This window comes from Tupaia chinensis, unplaced genomic scaffold (genome assembly GCF_000334495.1).
Source record: "Tupaia chinensis unplaced genomic scaffold, TupChi_1.0 Scaffold143787_1, whole genome shotgun sequence".
Classification (NCBI taxonomy): Eukaryota; Metazoa; Chordata; class Mammalia; order Scandentia; family Tupaiidae; genus Tupaia; species Tupaia belangeri.
The window spans coordinates 937,328-958,861 of NW_006203636.1; the positions used below are offsets into that span (position 1 = coordinate 937,328).

At 35.9% G+C, this 21,534-nt stretch overlaps 1 protein-coding gene and 1 long non-coding RNA gene across 3 annotated transcripts; one reads left to right on the forward strand and one right to left on the reverse strand.

Annotated features, from left to right (window-relative positions):
* Window positions 1-1,630: 1,630 nt before the first annotated feature.
* On the reverse strand, window positions 1,631-10,308 carry LOC102493933 (uncharacterized). Of its 2 annotated transcripts, none has more exons than XR_336917.2 (3): window positions 10,006-10,308; window positions 5,960-6,080; window positions 1,631-2,034 (listed from the first exon to the last, which is right to left on the reverse strand). It is a non-coding gene; the product is annotated as an uncharacterized LOC102493933 (long non-coding RNA). The 2 variants fall into 2 exon arrangements; XR_003547276.1 differs by lacking the exon at window positions 1,631-2,034 and adding an exon at window positions 3,773-4,488 and having other exon boundaries at window positions 10,006-10,306.
* Window positions 10,309-10,383: 75 nt separating this feature from the next.
* LOC102494203 (amine sulfotransferase-like) lies at window positions 10,384-17,040 on the forward strand. Its single transcript, XM_027766911.1, has 3 exons — window positions 10,384-10,492; window positions 14,110-14,259; window positions 16,748-17,040. The coding sequence occupies exons 2-3, from the start codon at window positions 14,121-14,123 to the stop codon at window positions 17,023-17,025; spliced, it is 417 nt and encodes a 138-aa protein (XP_027622712.1). The 5' UTR covers window positions 10,384-10,492; window positions 14,110-14,120; the 3' UTR covers window positions 17,026-17,040.
* Window positions 17,041-21,534: the final 4,494 nt, after the last annotated feature.

Consider the following 21,534-nt stretch of genomic DNA (forward strand, 5'->3'; position numbering starts at 1 on the left):
ACAATCCTCAGAGTGAGAGAATATATTTGCATATTATGCCTCAGCTAAGGGACTGATAACCAGAATATACACAGAACTCAAGCAGCTTACCCCCCCCCCCAAATCAATACAATTAAAAGATAGGAAAACAAGCTGAACAGAAAATTATTTGAGGAAGACAAAGAAATGGCCCAGGAGCATATGAAAACATGTTTGACACCTCTTATCATACGGAAAATGCAAATCAAAACCCACAATGAGATACTGCTTAACCTCAGTCAGAATGGCTAGAATTAAGAAAAATCAGTAACGAAAAGTGTTGACCAGGCTGTGGTGTAAAGAAACTCTCCTACACTGTCGGTGGGAATTTAAATTGGTATGATCACTTTGGTGAACAATATGGAGATTCCTTAGAAACCTACAGATAGAACTGTATGATAGAACTATATGACTCAGTAACACTATCTTTAGGTAGTTACCCAAAGGAGAGGAAAACCCGCAGTCAGAAAAACACTTGCACATCCATGTTTATTGCAACATTATTTGTAATCACTAGGACATGGAATCAACCCAAATGTCCAAAATAGGTGATTGGACTGAAAAAAAAGTGTAGCATATGTACTCTACGGAATACTACTCAGCCGTAACAAAAATACTATGAAACCATGATATTTGATACAAAGTGGATGAATATGGAAGACTTAATGCTAAGTGAAGCAAGTCAGACTGTGAAAGATGACTTTGTGTATCGCCACTCAATATATACCAATTGTCTGCACTCTGCAGTAGAAACTGAAAGTTTGGAAGGTATAGAAGCAGGGAGGGTAAAGGTAGATACTAGAGATAGTAAGGATAGGGTTAATACAGGGTGGATAATGGAGGAAGGGAGGGAAGGAGGAGAGAGGGAGGGTAAGAGAAAAAGTACACTTAATTAAAAAAAAATAAAGCTACGTGCTGATGATGTGCATAGTAATGTCTTTGTGTTGATTGATATGTATGGTAATCATGCTGGAAAAAGAAATGTTAGACACAGAAAAGTAAATGGGATTAAATGTGATATAAGAATTATATTAATTAAATTAATGCAAATGTCAAAATATGATGAAAAGTGGAATAAACAGAGAAGAAATATATATAATAAGCATCTTTTTAACAGATCACAGTTCGTACTAATATCAAAACTCCAAAGATAAATTGCTCATCTACTGATTTAATCATTTAATTCCAGGAATAAAATAAAAATTATATTCATACTACACAAGTCATTATATTAATTCAAGATATATATTAAAGTTAAAATAATTGTTAATATCTCAAAAATGTAGATGAATCACTTTATACTTTTCAAATGGAGAATAACTTGAAGTACAATAGCAGTAAAAGACATTTATAATTTTAGTACATTTATAATCATAAAAATTTAAGGGCCAGATCATTCTTGTGGCTGAGTGGTTAAAAAGGCAGGAACTTACATGACTGACCAAGGTTAAAATCCTGACTGTAGAAGTTAAAGAAACATTTGACTTGTAAAACAGACTGCATACATGTGTTTCCATGCCCTAAATCCCAACAGGATGGAGAAAAGGAAAAGAACAGATTGAAGCATGATCACACCTCAGAGTGCTTTCTGCTTTAACCGTCTCTCTCTGTCTCTCTCTGGCAAGTGAACGCATCATCTTGAAATGAAATACAATAATAATAACATTTTTAGGAAAGCATTCAAAACAGTTATCAAGGGAAAACAAACCGATGTCCATTATGGTAAAATATGGCATCCCATACGATGAAACAGTAAATATTAGTCAGAATTTATTACATCAAAAATAGATACGAATTTCAGATACATAGTACTGAGTTGAATAAAAGCCATACACTGATTGCATGACTTACTAAGCATGACTCAAAAGCAGGCAACACCAAAATATCATTTTAGAAGTAAAAAGAGTGGTTACCTTTGGGAGACGGTGTAGTAACACCATTATCAGGTAAATGAGAAGATTTGGTGGTGTTAGTAGCATTCTGTTTCTTCGTCTATGACGATGTTTCTGATTATAACTAGATATGGAAAGGGAATCAGTCATTCACCCTAAAAAAAGTCAGTTTCTTCTGTACCATGAGGTTTGTGGAGGTGGGAGGCTTTATTATCACTAACATCAGCCAGGAAATAGCGAGCTTTGCTTCAAGACTGTCTCCCCAAATGTGTTCAGGGATGGGCTTTTACAGAAGAATGATTCCAACTCCAACATTTTTACAGTTCTGGTTGGTTGATCTGAGAAGTAGTTAGTTCCACTGGTCCATTATTAAAATTAGTATTATTCATTGATCAGAAAGTGGCAAAATAGTTAAAATGCTCGACTTCCACATGACTGAATTTGGTTTGAATCCTGGACCTGGTGACTTGCTTTTTCACTTTCTTTCTGTTTTTCTTTCTTTCTCTTACTCTGATGAATGCATGGGCCCCATAGCAAATTAAAATAATAATAATAAATAAAATTGGAAAAAAAAATCAGTACGGTTCTGGGTTTTTAAAAATTTATATTTAATCACATTTCTTTATGATATACATTTCTTTTTACAACAGAAATACCATGCATGTCAATCAAGACAAAGATGTTACTATATACATTATCATTAGCAAATAGCTTAACATTTTTTGTCAATTAAGCATACTTTTACTAGTTTTTTTCCTTCCCCTTTCCCTTCCCTCATTTCCATACTAAATTTTTTTTCACATTTTATTGATTCACAAAAGATCTTAAACTAAAAGTATGGAAAAAGCTAGAATCTAGTGACAAGTGCACTGTAATTTTCTTCTGAAACATTTTTTTTTCACTCTCCATTCCCCTTTACTAAAGAGAGCTATAAACTAACTTGCAAAAAACTTATGTTAATCACAATTTGGTCTATTACTTTTTTTTTTTGGTTTTTCATCATTGTTTTCACATGTTATTGTATCACTAAAGTTCTTAATTAAAGACTTTGAATATCAAGCACAGTAATATATACATATTTAGGGACACATGTCTGACTTTAGGCATAAACCTCAGTGAATAAAGTGAGCATGCTATAAAGTAGCACCTTGCTGGGGCTATGCAGCTTACTGTAGTCATTAAATAGGTATTAATAGGTATTTTAATGCATTTTTTAATTTAAAAAATTTTAATTTTAATAGATCAAAATTTAAAAAAATGTTAAGAGAAATTTGCTTAAAACTTAAAGCCAGGACAAGGGCTAGGATTCATTTCAAATAGTCGGTAGATGAACCTATCAACAGTCCAAGACAAAAAAATCCTTAAATATGGAAATTAGAGCATATAAGAAAATTAGTAATGTTTTACTCTATAGTAAAAAAATTCTATTTCACTAGTTCAGACTCACATAATTCATCTCTCTTCTACTGAATTTGCGGTGTTACTGTGGTCTGTCTTTCCATATAACTCTGAAAGTTAACATTCAACTCCAGACCTGTCCCCGCTATCAGGCTGGGAATTCTTTTGGTTGTTTCTTGTACTCTTATTTCTGTGTGTGTCCGACTTTAGTTTTCCTGGTATAGCACTCCCTTTCGCACTTTCTGGAGAGCTGGTATGGTGTTGGTAAATTATTTCAGGCTTTGTTTATCTGACAATGTTTTTGTCTTCTTTTCCCAAATAAAAGATAATCTTACTGTGTATAGTATTCTTGGTTGAAATTGTTTTTCACTTAACACTTTGAATATATTTTCCCATTCTTTCCTTGCTTGCATTGTTTCCGATAACAGGTCCGATATTAACCTTATGGGATATCCTTTGAAAGTAACTTGACATTTTTCTCTTGCCAATTTTAGTATCTTATCTCTGTGTGTGGTTTTGGTTAATCTGGCTATGATGTGCTTTGGGGAAGATCTTATTGGGTTGATTGTATGTGGGGTCTTCTGTATTTCTTGGGTCTGGATATTTGAGGGCTTCTCTAGGTTTGGAAAGTTTTCTTCCAGGATTTAATGGGATAGATTATCAATGCCCTTATTAGTCTCTTCACTTTCAGTGATACAGATGATCCGGATGCTTGATTGATCTCTGTTGTAGCTGCCATTTTCATTCCCTCTCTGAAGCATGAGGTCAACTTTAGGTCACTCACCTTTCTCAGCACACATATCCTTCAAACAATTTGCAGAACAGCACTCAACACTAGGTTTTTCCTAATTAGGCCCGCTCTGGCTGGTTACACTGGTTCCATTAAGATAGTCATTTTGTGAATATTCTTCCAGGGACAGACAATTTGTGTCTTAAAGGCCATTCTAGCCCTAGTCTTATAAACAGATTGCAAAGCACGTGCTCAGGTCTGAAAGACACAGCTGGTATCTAGCCCCCCTGGCCCACATTGCCAGGGGAGCATATGGAACTGAGAGCATTATGCAATCTACTCCATAAATTAGTAAAATGTGAGTGATCAACCAGATGATTAAGAATCACTAGATTATGCACAAAAGGAAATCTCTCTTCCTTAAGAATGCACCATAAATCACACCAACAGCTGTAAAATATAGAAAATCACATGATTGTAAGAAAGTATTTCAGAATAGTGATCATAACAAAACTTAGTGAGATGCAAGAGAAAAGACAAACTATTTCAAGAGGTCAGAAATATCACCCTGTGATACTAATCAGGATTAATGAGGTATTCTATTAAGAGATAGACAACTTCAAGGAAATCCCAAAAAGTCTATGAAATACTCCTATGAGTGATATGCATTTTACCTTATGCATTCGGTAAAGTTGCAATATATAAAATCTATACAAAAATGTATAGCATTTTTATAACCAACAAATAGGCACAGACAGCACACACAAATGTCTACTTAACCCAAAAGTGAAAGATTTCTACAGGAAAAACTGAAAAACTGAAAAAAGAAATGATCTGATACAAAAAAAAGAAAAGACATTCTTTGCTCTCAGATTGAAAAAATAAATATTAGTAAAATGTCAATTGTACCCAAACCAATTTAAAAATTAAATGAAACTCTAACCAAATTATCTAAGGAATTCTTCAAAGAAATATTTTAAAAATATAAGATTTGGGGATCAGCAGGTGGCATGGCAGTTAAGGCACTAGTTTCCCCCACGGCTGTCCACAGTATTGAATAAAAAAAGACCTTGCATCACCAAGTCGTTAGTGTCAAAGAAAGAAAGAAAGAAAGAAAGAAAGAAAGAAGTTGGAGGCATCTCACTACCTGACTTCAAAATAAATTACAAGGGTGTAATAATCAAAATAGTATAGTGCTGGCACAAAAATGGACACATAGACCAACAGATCAAGAACAGAGAATTCAGAAATAAACTCCAACACATAGAGTCAACTGACTTTTGACAGAGAACCCAAGACAATCAAGTGGTAAAAAAAATAGCCTTTACAGACATTTTTGGTTCTGGAAAAATATGATGTCCAACTGCAGAAAAATTAAATTGGACCCCTATCTCTAATTATTAACAACAAAAAAATTATCTCAAACTAGATCAGTGACTTAAATGAAAAGCACAAGTTAAACACTTGAAGACATTGGTGTAGGCAAAGATTAATATAGAACCCCAAAAAGACATGCAAAAATTCTAATATAGATGAGTTAGATTAAATCAGGCTAAAAAAAAAAAAAACAAACTTCCACACAGCAAAAGAAACAATAAAATGTGAAGAGACAAATCACAGAATGGGAGAAAATATTTGCAAACTATGCTTTATTTAAGGCGGTGGTCCCAACCTTTTTTGGCACCAGGGGACAAGTTTGGTGTAAGACAATTTTTCCAAGGACGGTTGGCGGGAAGATCTTTTATGAAATCACCCAACCTAGTCCCTCTCATGCATAGTTCACAATAGGGTTTTTCACTCCTATGAGAATCTAATGCCATCATTTATCTGACAAGACGTGGAGCTCAAGTGGTAAAGTTAGTAAGGGGTAAGAAGCAGTTTTAAATACTGATGAAGCTTCACTTATTCCCCCACTACTCACCTCCTGCTGTGTGGCTCAGTTCCCAACAGGTCACAAACAGTACACCCCATGGCCTAGGGTTTGGGAACCTTGATGATAAGGTACTGATAATCAGAAGATAAAGGAAACTCAAGCAGTTCACCTGCCAATAAATAAATAGATAATAAAATCCAATTAAAAAATGGGCAAATGAGCTGAACAAACAACTCTCAAAGGAAGACATACAAATGACCAAAAAAGCATTTGAAAGCAAAAGTTCATAACTTTTATTGTAAGAGAGTAACAACCACAATGAGATATCATTTAATCACAATCAGAAATAACAATGATCAAGAAACTAAAGAATGGCAGTGCTAGTGAGGCTGTGGTAAAAAGGAACTCTCCTACAGCATTGCTGGGAATATATAGCCAGTGTGAAAAACAATATGAAGGTGCCCAAAAATTGACAAATGGAACTACCACATGATCCAGTAATCTCATTCCTTGATACTTACAAATGAATAGGAAAACACTGAGCTGGGAAGACATCCGTACATTTATGTTATTGCGGCACTGTCACAATTGCTAAGGCATTGAATCAACCTAAGTGAGATACTATTCAGCCACAAAGAACAAAGAAACTGTCATTTAAAACAAAGTGGTTGACTCTAGATTTAATGCTAAGTAAAATATGCCAGACTCTGAAACAAGCACTGTATGTTCTCTCACAATATATATGAAAGGTCTGTGCCTTATGCCAGAAATTAAAATATTTGAAGACACAATAGTAAAAAAGGCAAGGTAGGTACCAGAGTCTGTATAATAGAGAGTGGGGTAGTGGAGGGGGAAGAGGGGTTTAAGAAAGCAGCATTTAATAGACACAAGAATGTAAGGTTCTCTGTTGAATATGATGTACATAGTAATATCCTTGGTTTGATTATTACACACTCCATACACGGTTTGTAAAACCATGTCACTTACCATAAAGATATTGAAAATTACATGTAAATTAGAAATTATAAAATAAAATTGTGGGACCAGCAATTGGCATAATGGTTGTATGGCTGAACTCTCACATGGCCAGTCATGGTTCAAATCTCTGACCCAGAGGACAGAAACTCACACCGGTGCATGTGCATGCATGCCTAGGATCCTGAGAGGATAATTGAGGAGAAGGGACTGCAGCATGGCCATCCCTTCTGGGGGATGATTTCTCACTTTCTGTCTCTTCATCTCTCTCTGTCTCTCTGGTGAGCACACACAACCCAGAGCAAAAATTTCTCTAAAAATAAATTAATTTACTTAATTAAATAGGAAAAGATAACATTTATAATAATAAAAAATTAAATCAGAGTAAGCAACCCAAAATATTAAATATAATGTCTCAAGATGAACAATATAATAAAGGAAATTTAAAAAAAAACTGCAGAAAATATCAAAGTAGATTAGACTATGCAAAAGAAAGCACCTCTGAGCTTCAAGAAGCTACCTTTCATTTGATCGAAGCCACAAAAAAGAAAGAAAAATTGCCATTAAAAATGAAGATAGAGCCCAGCAGTTGGCATAATGATTAAGGTGCTGGAATTCCACATGCCTGACTGCAGTACAAGTCCCGGATCAAGCAGCTTAAAACTCTCTTTGGATGTATGTGTGTTCATGCCAAAAATCTCACAAGGGGATGGAGGAGAAGGGATTTCAAAGTGGCCATCCCCACTGAGGAGTGAATTCTCACTTCCTGTATCACTGTCTCTGTCGCTCCAGCTAGTGCATGTGCCCTATGACGAAAACCTTAAAAAAAAAAAAAAGGAAGTCAATGTATGTGAAATCTAAGACACAATAAGTCACCCACATATTAATAGAATGGCTATTCCAGAAGAAGAGACTGGTAAAGTCATAGAAATTGTCTTTCATAAAATACTACCTGAAAACTTCCTAAGTGTAGAGACAGATATTGGCATCCAGATGAAGGAAATACAAAGGACACCAAATGGATTCACCATGAAAAGATCCTCTCCAAGCACATACTGTCCAAAATAACAACAGTCAAAGAAGAGACAATTTTCTAAAAATAGCAAGAGAGAAATGTCACTAGTAAGGGATGCCCCATCAAATTAACCTTAGGCCTTTCAGAAGAAATCTTGAAGAACAAAAGGAAAAGAAAAGATATTGATGAATAAGCTGAAAATTCTGAAAGAAAAGCAATTTTTGGTAATAGTATATGTAGCAAAATGATTCTTCAAATTAGAAGGAGAAATAAAATATTCCCCAGCAAACCAAAAACTTAAAAATGCTGCAATACTAGACTGACTCTGCAAGAAATACTTAAGGGACTACTACATCATGAAATAAAAGGGAGATAAATAAAAATAACAAAATGGTGGGAATAAGCGAGTTCCTATTATTAATACAGGAACCCTCTATGTGTTTATAGAAACACAAGAAACACACTTTGCTGGTGAAGATATACACAGAATGTGAAAAAATGGAAAAAGTAATTTCATTCAAAAGAAAAGCAAAAACAAACAAACAAACAAACAAACAAAAAGCAAAACCTGCAGTCCTAGTACTGTTATCGTTCAAAATAGACACCAAGCTAAAATCGATCAAATGAGACAAAGGTCACCAAATATTATTGAAGAGACTACATCCAAATACGTAAAGCGAAGACTTTTAGCCCCTTTGGTGGTTATGCAACACCCTAATTGTTAGGGATGTCAACACCCCACTCAATCTTGGACTGGTTATCTTGTTAGACTAACGAAGATAATTAGGAAAAGATAATTAACCCGGGTTAATAAATTAGAAATGAAAAAGGCAATATTACAGCAGATATCACAAAAATACTAAAGATTATACACCATACGATAACTGATACCACAAAAATACTAAAGATTATACACCATACGTCAATAAATTGGAAAATCACGAAGATATGAACAAGTTTCTGGAGAGATACAGGATATCTAGATTAAACCAAGCAGAAATAAAATACATAATGGACCGATGAGATTGAATAGATAATAAGTAATCTCCCAACAGAAAAGTCTAGGTCCTCATGACTTGACTACTAAATTCTAGAATGTTTTTAAAGAAGATTTAACCCCAATTGTTCTCAAATTATTTCTAAAAATCCAAATGTTAAAAAGCTTCTTGACTCATCTTATGATGCCATCACCTTGATCTCAAAAGTAGAAGACAAAACAACAGAAAAAGAAAACTACATATCAACATCCCTGATAAATACACATGCTAAAGCCTCAACGAAGTATTAGCAAATTGAATCCAACAGTACATTAAAATGATTATACAATAAGACCAACTAGACTTTATCCATAAATGCAAAGATGACTTGCATATGCAACACAATAAATAGAATTCATTAAATTAACAGAACATAGGAAAAAACTATCACATCAATTGATACAGAAAATCATTTGATAAAATACAATATCCCTTCATAATTAAGACTTTCAACAAAAATAGGTATAGAATACATTTCTCCACATAATAAAAGTCATATATAATAAACTCATAGCTACCATTACACTGAATGGGTAAATGCTGAAAACTTTCCTGCCTAGATGTAGGAATAGTCAAAAATATCCACTATCTCTACTTGTTTACAGCATAGTTACAGAACTACTAACCAATGCAATCAGACGAAAGAGTGAAACAAAAGACATTCAAATAGGAACTGATTTAAGTAAATTGTCCCTTTTTGAAGATGACATGATTATGTACATAGAAAATTCTTAAAATCTATGAAAAACCTCCTGTAAGTGATCAATGAATTTGATAAAGTTGCAGGACATAGAATTAATTTTTAAAAATTCAACGAAAGCAGGTGATGTGCCGAACTCCCACACGACTGACCGTGGTTTGAGTTCTAGACAAGGCAGCTTGAAAAATCACACTGACTCTGTGTGCATGTATACCCCAAATCCTAGAAGAATGGACGAGAATTACCCCTGGGCGGTAATTTTTTCACTTTCCCTCTCACTGTCTCTCTGTATCTCTCTTCAACAAGAACACATGTCCTATGGCAAAAAAAAAAAAAAAAATCTTTAAAAAATAGCTATTTTACTTACCAAAATAAATGAAGAAACGCCACACTGGTATGATTGAATATAATTACTTCATAATGCACAAAGCTAACTTTAAATTTTGGAGTGGACTCTTGGCACATTTTATACACAGTGGTTTGGATTATTCAGTTACAATTACACAGCTGATCATATGCCTTCTGTACTCTCTTTAGGACATTGCTAGGCTGACTTGTAATACATTATGAGAGCTTCACAGAGTATTCAAACACCTTTAGTTCCATGATTTTCATGAGAATATTTTGAATCAACTCCAGCATCTGACTGTGCATCCTGATTTCCCCTTTCAAAGGGCAAAGCCATATGTTCTACAATTTCATGTTTTTGTCAGTTACAGATTAACATGGTTCAAAGTACAGGCTGATGTGGTCAAAGAATCAACAATTCCTGGTATTTCAAAAGATAGTTTGGAAAAGGAAAGAATTGAGCTTTGAGAATCCCTAACACATCTGTTCCAAATTGGACAAAGGAGGTAAGTTTTAATAAAATCTAAGTCTAAAACCTGCATGTTAATTCTAACAGTGAATGTGCATGGATTACTTCAGGTAAACTCAATTGGATGAAATACTGATAAGTGGGTATTGATAAGATTCATGAAACCTAGCAGAATTTCGAACACCTTATATACCTCACCACTAATAGTGTAGGTGTTTTGCATGAATAAAAAAGGGCAAGTCAGGACCAGCAGTTGGTGTAATGGCTATGTTGCTAGACTCCCATGTAGTTGACCATGGTTCAAGTCCCAGACCCAGTGGCTTAAACTCATGCTGGGCGTGTGTGTGTACATGCCCAATATCCCGAGAAGAGAATGGAGGAGAAGGGATTGTGGCATGGCCATCCCCCCTGGGCGGTGATTTCTCGCTTTCTGTTTCTCTGTCTCTCTCTCTCTTTCTTGTAAGCACATGTGTTCTAAGAAAAAAATCTCTCAAAAAGGGAGGGGGGGGGCAAGTGAATAAATCACAAAAAAGGGGGGGGGGGGCAAGTGAATCCCATCAGATTTGTCCATGTCAGAGTATTTATTAACAATTCAAATTATGAGTCTGATTCACATGTTCAGAATCATCCTTTTTAGATTTTAAACAGTTGAATGATATAAACTATTCATGTTACAAAGAGATTAAATAATAGAATTAAAAATGCATGATTAGTTACAATCATCAACCAATATTGTTTTGATTGTATGTGAACATATTAATTCTTTTATTGTATACAAAGCCTACCATACGGTGAGAACATAGCATTTGTCAGATATCATGCCTACACCTCCTCGATATTGTTCAGTGTGTAATCGCTAGTACTGGTAGGGCATTAGAATGAAAACTACCTGACATTGACTCTTGAGGAAGAATATAGAGGTCGAGTATCCTGAAGAGTATCCTAAACTGAAGGCACTGAGCACAGCTGCCCCAGTCCTTTAGGAGACAGTTTGAGAAATCTGTTGTACAGAACATGCCAGTTTCTTCTCACAGAATACATGCAAAATTCAAGATGGGTGAATTTAAACTTGGCCTATGACCTTTACTATGCTTCACTAATGAGAATAATAAGGAATATTGAAAGAATATGAAGCTGTCTATAGACTATGGTATGGGTTCTATTTCTGTTGATTCTACAAGTCTCTCAATTACTTTTCACAAAAAGCCTCCAGTGGCTTTTTTTTTAAAGAATTATATAATTGTAGTTGTTGTTATTATTATTATTATTTAAATTTGCTATACGGCTCACTCACCAGAGAGAGACAGAGAGAGAGAGTGAGAAAGCAAGCCGTCAGGTCCAGGACTCGCAGAGTGGTCAATGGCGGGAATTCAGCACCTCAACCACCATGCTGCCTGCTGACCATAAGCCTCCATTGTTTTTGTGTGCTGAACCCCCTCCACACTCAGATGAAACTGAAGTCAGTTCTGTTAAGGGGAGCTTAAAATTCTGTTTTATGACTAGTCCATCCCCAGAAGTAAAGTCTCTGAGCCACAGTTCTGGATCTGTGAGTGAGGATTATGCTATCCACTTCCAAAATGACACCAGTGCTTAGAGATGTGTGCTTTTCACTGAGGAAGGGGCTGGGAAGAATCTACTTATATTGCCTTTACAGATCTGCAGCTTTTACCTTTTGAGCCAGGACAAAGGCTTATCGTGGTCGCTCTTTGTACATTTTTTTTTTTCAGAGGTTTTTGCTATAGGGCACGTGCGCGCGCCAGACAGACAGAGAGACAGAAAGCGAAAAATCACCCCCCAGGGGGGATGGCCACATCGCTATCCCTTCTCCTCCATTCTCCTCTCAGGATCTTGGGCACGCACACACACGCGCCCGGCGTGAGTTTTAAGCCACCGGGTCTAGGACGCAAAACGCGGTCGACTACGTGGGAGTCCAGCGACATAGACATTACACTAACTGTTGGTCCCTATCGGGGTCGCTCTTATGTTTTTATATATACATATTATACTAAGCTTAGAGAGGGCTAAGAAAAGGAGCAGGCTGGTGTTGAAAAACCAGACTACGTGTTCTCACCAAGTTTATTGGATTTTCTTGAAGAAATATTTCTTCAGGTCTAGTGTACTCTTGTGACCATTTCTAAACTTTAAATATGAGTGTATGCATGTGTATTTGTGTGTGTGTTAGTGTATGTATGTTCAGAATATTTTACTGGAAAGCATATCCACAGAGAACCCTGTGTGGACAGGGAAATAACTCTGTAAAGTTTTCACTTTCACTGTTGCTTCCATTAGTATTTTAAGAATATTTTGTGATATCGTGCCAGTATCAAGTTTCTATTCATACCACCATCTACCAGTCCTTGAATCTATGTAAATAAATCCTGTCTCAAATATCTAATAAATTATGGCCTTGGGACCAGCAGTTAGCATAATGGCTGTGTCACTGGACTCCCATATAGTAGACAGCGGTTCAAATCCCAGACCCAGTGGCTTAAACTCTCTCTGAGAGCATGTGTGTGCATGCCCCAGATTCCGAGAGGTTAATGGAGGAGAAGGGATTGCGGTGTGGCCACCCCTCCTTGGGGTGACTTCTCGCTTTCTGTCTCTCTTTCTCTCTCTCTGTCTTTCTGGAGAGCTCATGCACCCTATAGCAAAAACCTCTCCATTAAAAAAAAAAAAAATTATGGCCTTATAGTGATCACCAGACTCCAGAATTTTTCTATAATTTTCCATTTATACTCTAGATATGAAGTTTCACTTCTGCATTACTTATTATTTTAATTTTTATTTATATAAAAATGTTTGGGTGCGTGTGCGTGTGTGTCCAAGATCCTGAGAGGATAATGGAGGAGAACGGATTGCGGCGTTGCCAACCCCTCTGGGGGGGTTATTTCTCGCTTTCTGTCTCTTTGTCTCTCTCTGTCTGTCTGGCAAGCGCATGCGCTGTATAGCGAAAAACTCTCCAAAAAAAAAAATGAGTTGGTTGTATATTTGGGGGGTTATTTCTGGAGTCTCTACTCTGTTCCATTGGTCCTCATGTCTGTTTTTGTGCCAATACCATGCTGTTTTGATTATCACATCTTTGTAATATATTTTGGGGTCAGGAAATGAGATGCCAACTACTCCAGGCTTCTTGCGCTGGATGGCTTGAGCAAAATGGGGTCTTTTATGGTTCCAGACAAATTCTACGGTTGTCTTTTCTAGATCTGTGAAGAATGTCTCCTGTAACTTTATAGGGATTGCATTAAACATGTAGATTCATTTGGGTAGGATTGCCATTTTTATTGTATTGATTCTGCCAATCCAGGAACATGGCCAGTCCTTCCACTTTTTAGTGTCCTTTTCAATTTCCTTTTAAAGGTTTTCATAGTTTTCCTTGTGTCAAGGAAGTCAAAGACCTCTATTTACTTATTTTACTTATTTATTTATTTTAATTGGACCAGAGAATGACATAGTGAGAGAGAGAGAGAGAGAGAAAGAGAGAAGGAAAGTGAGAAAGCCATCAGGTCAGGACTTGTTCTGTAGTTGGCCATATGGGAGTCCAACATCTTTAGCATGGAATCTGCCACCCGGAATATATTTTTTATACTACCAAACTAGAACTAGGTAATTCAAGGAATATTTTACATTTTATTGTTTTCTCTTTTTTCATTGCAGATTACTTAATAATGCAAGAAGAAGGAAAACTACTAAAATTCAAAGGATTTTATTTTCAGTCAGCCTTACTTGATCATGATATTTTAGAAAACCTGGAAGACTTTGAAATTAGAGATAACGACATCTTTGTAATATCCTATCCCAAATCTGGTAAATTAGACGTAAATAAAAAGCTATAGATCCATAAACTAATTTTAACTGGGAAAAATTTATGAGGCTTTTCACAGATTTGTAGTTGCTGTGCAAATAGGAAGTCATCTTTGTAACTAAAATCTTCAGCATGTGAATTTTGAGAGTGTATGAAAGGTGTTATTTTAACTTGTGCATACATTCTCACTTTCTGAAGTTATTAATCTTGTAGAGTATGATATGTCTGCAAAATGCATATTTAGAAAATTTTTTTTTCTTCTTTTGGAGAGGTTTTCGCTATAGGGTGCATGCTCTCGCCAGACAGACAGAGAGAGACAGAGAGACAGAAAGCAAGAAATCACCCCCCAGGGGGGATGGCCACGCCTCAGTCCCTTCTCTTCCATTCTCTTCTCGGGATCTTGGGCACGCACGCACACGCGCCCGACGTGAGTTTTTTTTAAGCCACCAGGTCCAGGACACACACCGCGGTCGACTACATGGGAGTCCAGCGACATAGCCATTACGCTAACTGCTGGTCCCTAGAAATGTTTTTTAATCCATGAGAGTTATCTATGATGAAACTATTAATGTACTAGCATTCATGCTACCAATTTCTTATTTGTTACTATATCCCCTTGAGGAACAGTATAGTATTGCTCAAATGGACACCATTCAAAAAGACATTGTTTCAGTGACAACACACTAAAACACCAATGTATCTAGTTTTCTCTGTGTCACTTCTAATGGAAAACCTAATCTTCACTTTAAAGTCTGTGGTAAAGTTTGTCAGGGAAAGAAGGCTAAAGGCAATGAGAAAAAGGGAAAGTTATTCTCTATTCGCACAATCATTTTTATAGAGAGAGTTAAATGCAATGCCTGAGAAGTTTGAATAAACTCCAGTGTTTGTGGTTTAATACAAAAATTGGAGAAAAGACCGGGAAGTGTTAACTACAATATCATCCAGGAGAAAGTAAAGGTGCTAAGAAAGGGAGCAAAGTAGATACAATCCTCAGTCTCTTAGTACTTAGTTAATTCGTGAAAAAAATTCCTCCTAGTCTTTTATAGTCCATGGGTAAACATAATATCGAACTCTATTTTTTATGGATAGAATTAGAAAGAAGGAAAGATACACTTAGAGGAGACAGTGTAAAGAAATAAAATGTGTGTGGAAGAGTAGAGCCTGAGGAAGGACATTCAGAAGAAAAATATAAAGGCAAAGCATTCATGGGACAAAGAAATGCGGTATTATGTGGTGAAGATATTTTACAGTTTTATCAACTGGACTTGGGAGAAATGTTCACATACTGAAATATTCTCTTTGTAAGCTAACTAATGTGATTGAACATATAAAAGAAGATGAAATTTTAAAAAAAGAAATAAAATATTCAAAGATACATAATATACCTTTTAACAGCCCAGAGAGTATGAAACTTCGGCAAGGTGGTAAAGAAGGATAAAGAAGCTAATTAATTTGTTGTATAACAAATAGTTGAGTCCCTATTGTCTGGTACACACTTTCAAGAGCAGTAATAGCAAATGCATGTACTCTTGACAGTATGCGCTCTACGGTTATGTGAATGGAGAGAATGTGTGTGTTTCTACAGCATAGTGGGTGAAGAGAGGAGGGATAGGACATGATGGTGGGGAAGTAGGCCAGAGTTCAAGAATTCTTTTTTCTTTTCTTTTTTTTTTTTTTGAGAGGTTTTTGCTATAGGGCTTGTGTGCTCACCGGAAAGACAGAGAGAGATGGAGAGACAGAAAGCAAGAAATCACCCCCCAGGGGGGATGGCCATGCTGCGATCCCTTCTCCATTCTCCTCTTGAGATTTTAGGCAAGCACGGACACACAGCTGGCATGAGTTTAAGCCACTGGGTCGGGGACTCGAATCGCAGTCGATTATGTGGGAGTTCAGCAACATAGCCATTACACTAACTGCTGGTCCCAAGAATTTTTTAGATCATGGTAAGCAGATTGGATTTCCATCTAACTTTAATGCATGCCATTGCAAGATTAGGGCAAGCAACTTATCTGACTGAGGTTTAGTTTCAAAATAGTAATATCTATGGTTATGTGGTCTGTAGAATGGTGGAGGTAATTATGTGCACAAGGCAAAATAATGATGAACGTTAGAGCTGAAAATGTTTTTCACTTCATGTGAGTATTGCAGATTGTGTACATGCTTTAAAAACCCACGCTGTACCTCACAAACATGTACGACTATTATGTGTAAAGCAGAAATTACAGAAAGAAAATATGTTAGAAAGAAAAAGATATATGGGACAAAGGATAATGACTATTTACTTCAGGAATCTAGGTAAATGGTGAGGGTAGTTTGAACAGACAGGCTGTTTTGTCTTCTGTGCTTAGTATAAACTATTGAAACAGAGACAATTGCAAAGCAGTACCTAAATTGGTAAATTTAACAAACAATCATCACATTTTAAAGAAAACGATAAACGACAGTTCTTTTTATTGAGATAGTTAAAGCCATAACTCTTTAATTTTATAGGAACTGCTTGGATTCGGCAAATATTGTGCTTGATTCATTTTGAGGGCTATCGTAACAAAACTGACACAAGACCTTTGAATTTAAGAGCCCCCTTCCTGGAGTACAATGTTTTGCACGTTGACTTAGAGAAGATGCCATCTCCTCGAATTATTGGTAGCCACTTACCATATTATTTGGTACCAAAAGGATTGAAGAACAAAAAAGCCAAAGTAAGAAATAGAAAGAATTTATCACACTGTTTTCCAACCAAAAGTATTGCCTTGTCTATCACTGTTTAAGCTTAATGTCTGTTATTATGAGCATTGTTTTTGTGGTAATAGCATTCTCTGATTTTTAATTATAATGTAATAAAATCATATTTTGTTTTAAAGTAAAATGAAGGCATCAATAAGATGAAATATCTCTAAAAGTACCCAAAAAGCTAGAATATTTTTTTGAGAGGTTTTTGCTGTAGGGCACATGCACTAGCCAGACAGACAGAGAGAGAGAGAGAGATAGAAAGCGAGAAATCACTCCCCAGAGGGAATGGCCACACCGCAATACCTTCTGCTCCATTCTCCTCTCGGGATCTTGGGCACACACGCACACGCGCCAGGTGTGAGTTTAAGCCACCGGGTCCGGGACTTGAACCATAGTGGACTATGTGGGAGTCCAGTGACAGCCATTATGCTAACTGCTGGTCCCACAAGAATATTTTTTTATCATCATTCCAAACTCTTCTTTCCACAATTCTCAAAATTTCTTCTTAAAACATTTTCAGTAAATGTTTTATAGGTTTTATGCTCATAAGTCTTTCTTACCTTTAGGAAAACTTTTATATTTTCAGTTTTAAACATTATGTATTGATTTCCTGCCATGAGTATTTTGCATAACATTTACATATTCCGCCTCTTCCATTTCTTCATTCTTTCACATCAGCTGATTCATTTTAACTTCCATTTGCAATGTATAATAGCACTCCTACACTTTATTCACTAATTAGTGCTTATCATTTGAAAATTATAGTTATGATTTCAGTGTTCCTTTACCAGCCATTACGTTTGTCACTTAGTTTTCTTTTCATCCTTATTAAAGTTGTTTTTAAAATATTATTTATTTAATTTTTTTTATTATTCATTTATTTTAATTTGACCAGAGAGAGACACACACAGAGAGAGATAGAGAGAGAGAGGGAAAGGGAGAAAGGAAGGCCCCAGGTCTAGGATTCGAATCGTGGCCAGCCATGTGGGAGTGTCAGCACCTTAACCACCACGCCACCTGCTGGTTCCCCCATCCTTATTAAAGTTTAATTGACAAGAAAAATATATTTATTAATGTTGTTCAATATTATGACTTTTTTTCTTTTTGAGATGGAATTTTGCTATACAGCATTGTCTGCTCATTGGAATGGCAGACAGAGACTGAGAGAGAGAAAATGAGAAATCACCCTCAAGGGGGTTGGCTACACAACAATCTCTTCCCCTCCATTCTCCTCTCAGGACCATGGACATGCACACACACACACACCCAGCATGAGTTTCAAGCTTCCGAGTCTGGGACTCAAACAGTGGAAAGCCAAGTGGGAGTCCAATGCTTTAACCACTACACCATCTGTTGACCCCCAATGCTATGTTTTGATATGTGTATACATTATGAAATGATTAAGGCAAAAGATCTGGCTTACTTTTTGTGGCGAGAATATTTAAGATCTCCATTCTTAGCAATGTTCAAGTATATAATGCATTACTGTTATTAAATGCAGTCACCATGCTGTACAAAAGATCTGTAGGTCATAACTAGCCTAATACAAGTTTGTATATTTTGACCAGTAACTCCCCGTTGTACTTATTTTTCCTTAGTACTGTCTACTCTCTGCTCCAGTGAGTTCTACATTGATATGGAATGAATTGAATGTGCAGATCAGTTGGAGAATTATAGACATCTGAATAAATTTATTTTTTCCAATTTATTATCATGTATTTTCTCCCGCTTACATGTGTCTCCTTCAATTCTATTTCTCAATTTTTCTTTAAAACTGTCTCTATTTTATATTATTGAGGTTGGAAAAGTTACTTGATATCATTTCAATCTTTTAAAATTAGCTAACATTTTGTCTTGTGGCATAACAATGTGATCGATCCTGGAAAATGTTTCCTGTGTGCTTGAGAAGAATGTGTATTCTGTTTCCATTTGATGTAATGTCTGTTAGGTTTATGTGGTCTAGAGCGTTGTTCAAGGCCAGTATTTTGTGATGAGTTTTCTATCTCTCCATTGTTGAAACTGGGGTGATAAAGTCCCATACAATTGTCATAGTACAGGTATCTCTCCCTTCAGACCCATTCATATACGTTTTACATTTAGATGTAAATATGTTGAAATGTAATGCCAGAGAGCATGCGCACTCACTAGACAGACAGAGAGGAGAGAGGAAGAGAAAATAAGCATGACCCAATGAGACGTGACCCTGCAAACTCCTCCATTTCTCATCCATGATGGGATTTTGGGGATGGTTTCATGCACCAGGTGTGTTTCGCAAGGCTCCAGGGCTGGAAAAAGAAAAGCATTATGAAATTATAAATACATCATGCAGAAGATCATGTGGGATCCAATTCCATTAATCAGCAGGTCATAGAGCTGGCCCAGGTACATATAAATTTATAATCGATATATCCTTTTAATGAATCGACCTCATTTATATTAATTAGTGAACTATGTTTTTCACTATTTTACAATTTTTTAATTAAAATTTTCATAGTCTGCTCTTTTGGTTTCCATTAATATTAAATATTTAATTCCACTTCTTCACTTTCATTTTATGTGCATCCTTAGAGGGGAGGTGAGTTTCTAATGTATTTTTTTCTGTTTATCATATTTTGAGAGAGAGCAAGAAAGTCCAAAACAGGCACCCATTAAAAGTTCTCATTACACTCAACACCCCCAAATCAGCCTTCCAGCCATTCTGTATCAAGCACATGTGTGAACCCATACATACATATATGCTTCAGGTTGATCTGGAATCCAACTGCTGTCTTCCATGTAACTGCAGCCTTGCAGAGTGGCATACTATCACTTACAGACCATGGCTTGCTCCACTCTTTTTCCACGGGATAATTGACTCCATTTAAGTTCAATGTAATTACTCTGAGATAAGGGCAAAGGTAATGCCAATTTTTAAATTTGTTTGTGATGATTTTGTACAGATTTTTTTTCTTTCTTCCTTAATACTTCTTCCTCTTTTTCATTTGAGTTTGGAAATGTTCCTTAGGCCTCATTTTTTTTTTTCGAAAATTTTTTAAGACTGGGTTTAGCTTTTCCTAAATGTTTTGGATAGTTTTGCAATGCAGCCATCACAGCTAGGTTTTTCTTTCTTGGCACATTTTTCATTACACATCCGGTGTACTTAATTGTTATTTGTCTCTTCTGTTTTCTATTTCCCAAGGAGTCAGTTGTGTACAACTGTATGCTTGTAGGAATTTTGTCTATTTATTTCATGGTTATCCAATTTGTTGGTGTGTATTACAATTGTCTCTAGGATTTTTTTTGTAGTTTTGGGTTTGATTGTAATGTCTTTTCTTTTGTTCAGATTTTTTTATATTTGAGTATTCTCTCTTTTTCATAGTCTACTTTAAGATTTGTCAATTATGTTGCTTTTCAGAAAGCCAAATAATAGTTTCATTGATCTTTTCCATTGTTTTTCCAGTCTATATTTCATGTATTTCTCTTCTGATATTATTTCATAACTATGCTTAGTTTTTAATTTTTTGTTTCTTTGCATGATCAATTTAAGTTGTTAACATAGAGACTTCATTTTTTTAAATACTTATTTATTTTATTTTATTTATTCATTCATTTATTTTAATTTGACCAGTGAGAGACACACAGAGAAAAGAGAGGGAAAGTGAGAAAGCAAGCCACCAGGTTTGGGACTTGAACCATGGTCAGCCATGTGGGAATGACCAGTGCCTTAACCACCATGCCACCTGCTGGTCCCCAAGACTTTATTTTGTAAATGTAGTATTTGTCAAAGTAAACTTCTTAGAAATATGATTGTTACATTCAATAGTTTTAGTATACTGTGCTTCTATTTTTGTTTGTCTTAATGTACTTTTTCCTTTTAATTTTTACTCATTTCACCTACTGTTTCTCCTGCTGTGTGATTGATTTCAAGTTTCATATCACGGTTGTCAGAAAAGATACTTGCTCAATATGAGTTCAGTCTTATACATTGTATTCAGAACGGGAGAAGTGATTTGGTGTGTTGTAATGATACACAGTGGTTGAATGTAAGAAAATAAAAAAATCATTGAATGACATGATCATAAGGGGGACCACCAGCACAGGGAAGTTGTAAACTAGATATATATGCGTAGGACATAGTTAACTTACAGCTGAATTTAGATTCAGAGGATCTCTGGGAATGCCTGAATATGAACCATTGACACTAGTCAATATAAAGGCAGTGAGATTTATAAAAGCTATTTGTGACATATTACTATTGCAGACCCCTGGGCAAATATGTCATGAAAGGTTATCAACTAGCATAACATGCTAGAATATGTGAGTTTGCCACGTGACTAAAGCAACATAAATTTCTACCAAGAACTTCTGCCTATTTCATCTTACAGATTTTACAGCCTCTGCCTGGAGACTGAAGCATCATGGTGCTAATATACATCCTGGGACCTTTTGCCTGGGTGTCTCTCTGACCCCCAGTGAATAACTGTACTCTCTTATGCTGGGTGCCCCATGTATTCTGTCTCTAAGTAAAAGTTATTCATTCTCTGCTTAGTGAAGATTCCTTTTTTTTT

Coding starts and splice junctions, on each gene's coding strand:
- LOC102494203 (XM_027766911.1), top strand. CDS start 14,121: ATGCAAGAAGAAGGAAAACTACTAAAATTCAAAGGATTTTATTTTCAG. Junction 14,260..16,747: donor AATATCCTATCCCAAATCTG/GTAAATTAGACG, acceptor TTAATTTTATAG/GAACTGCTTGGATTCGGCAA.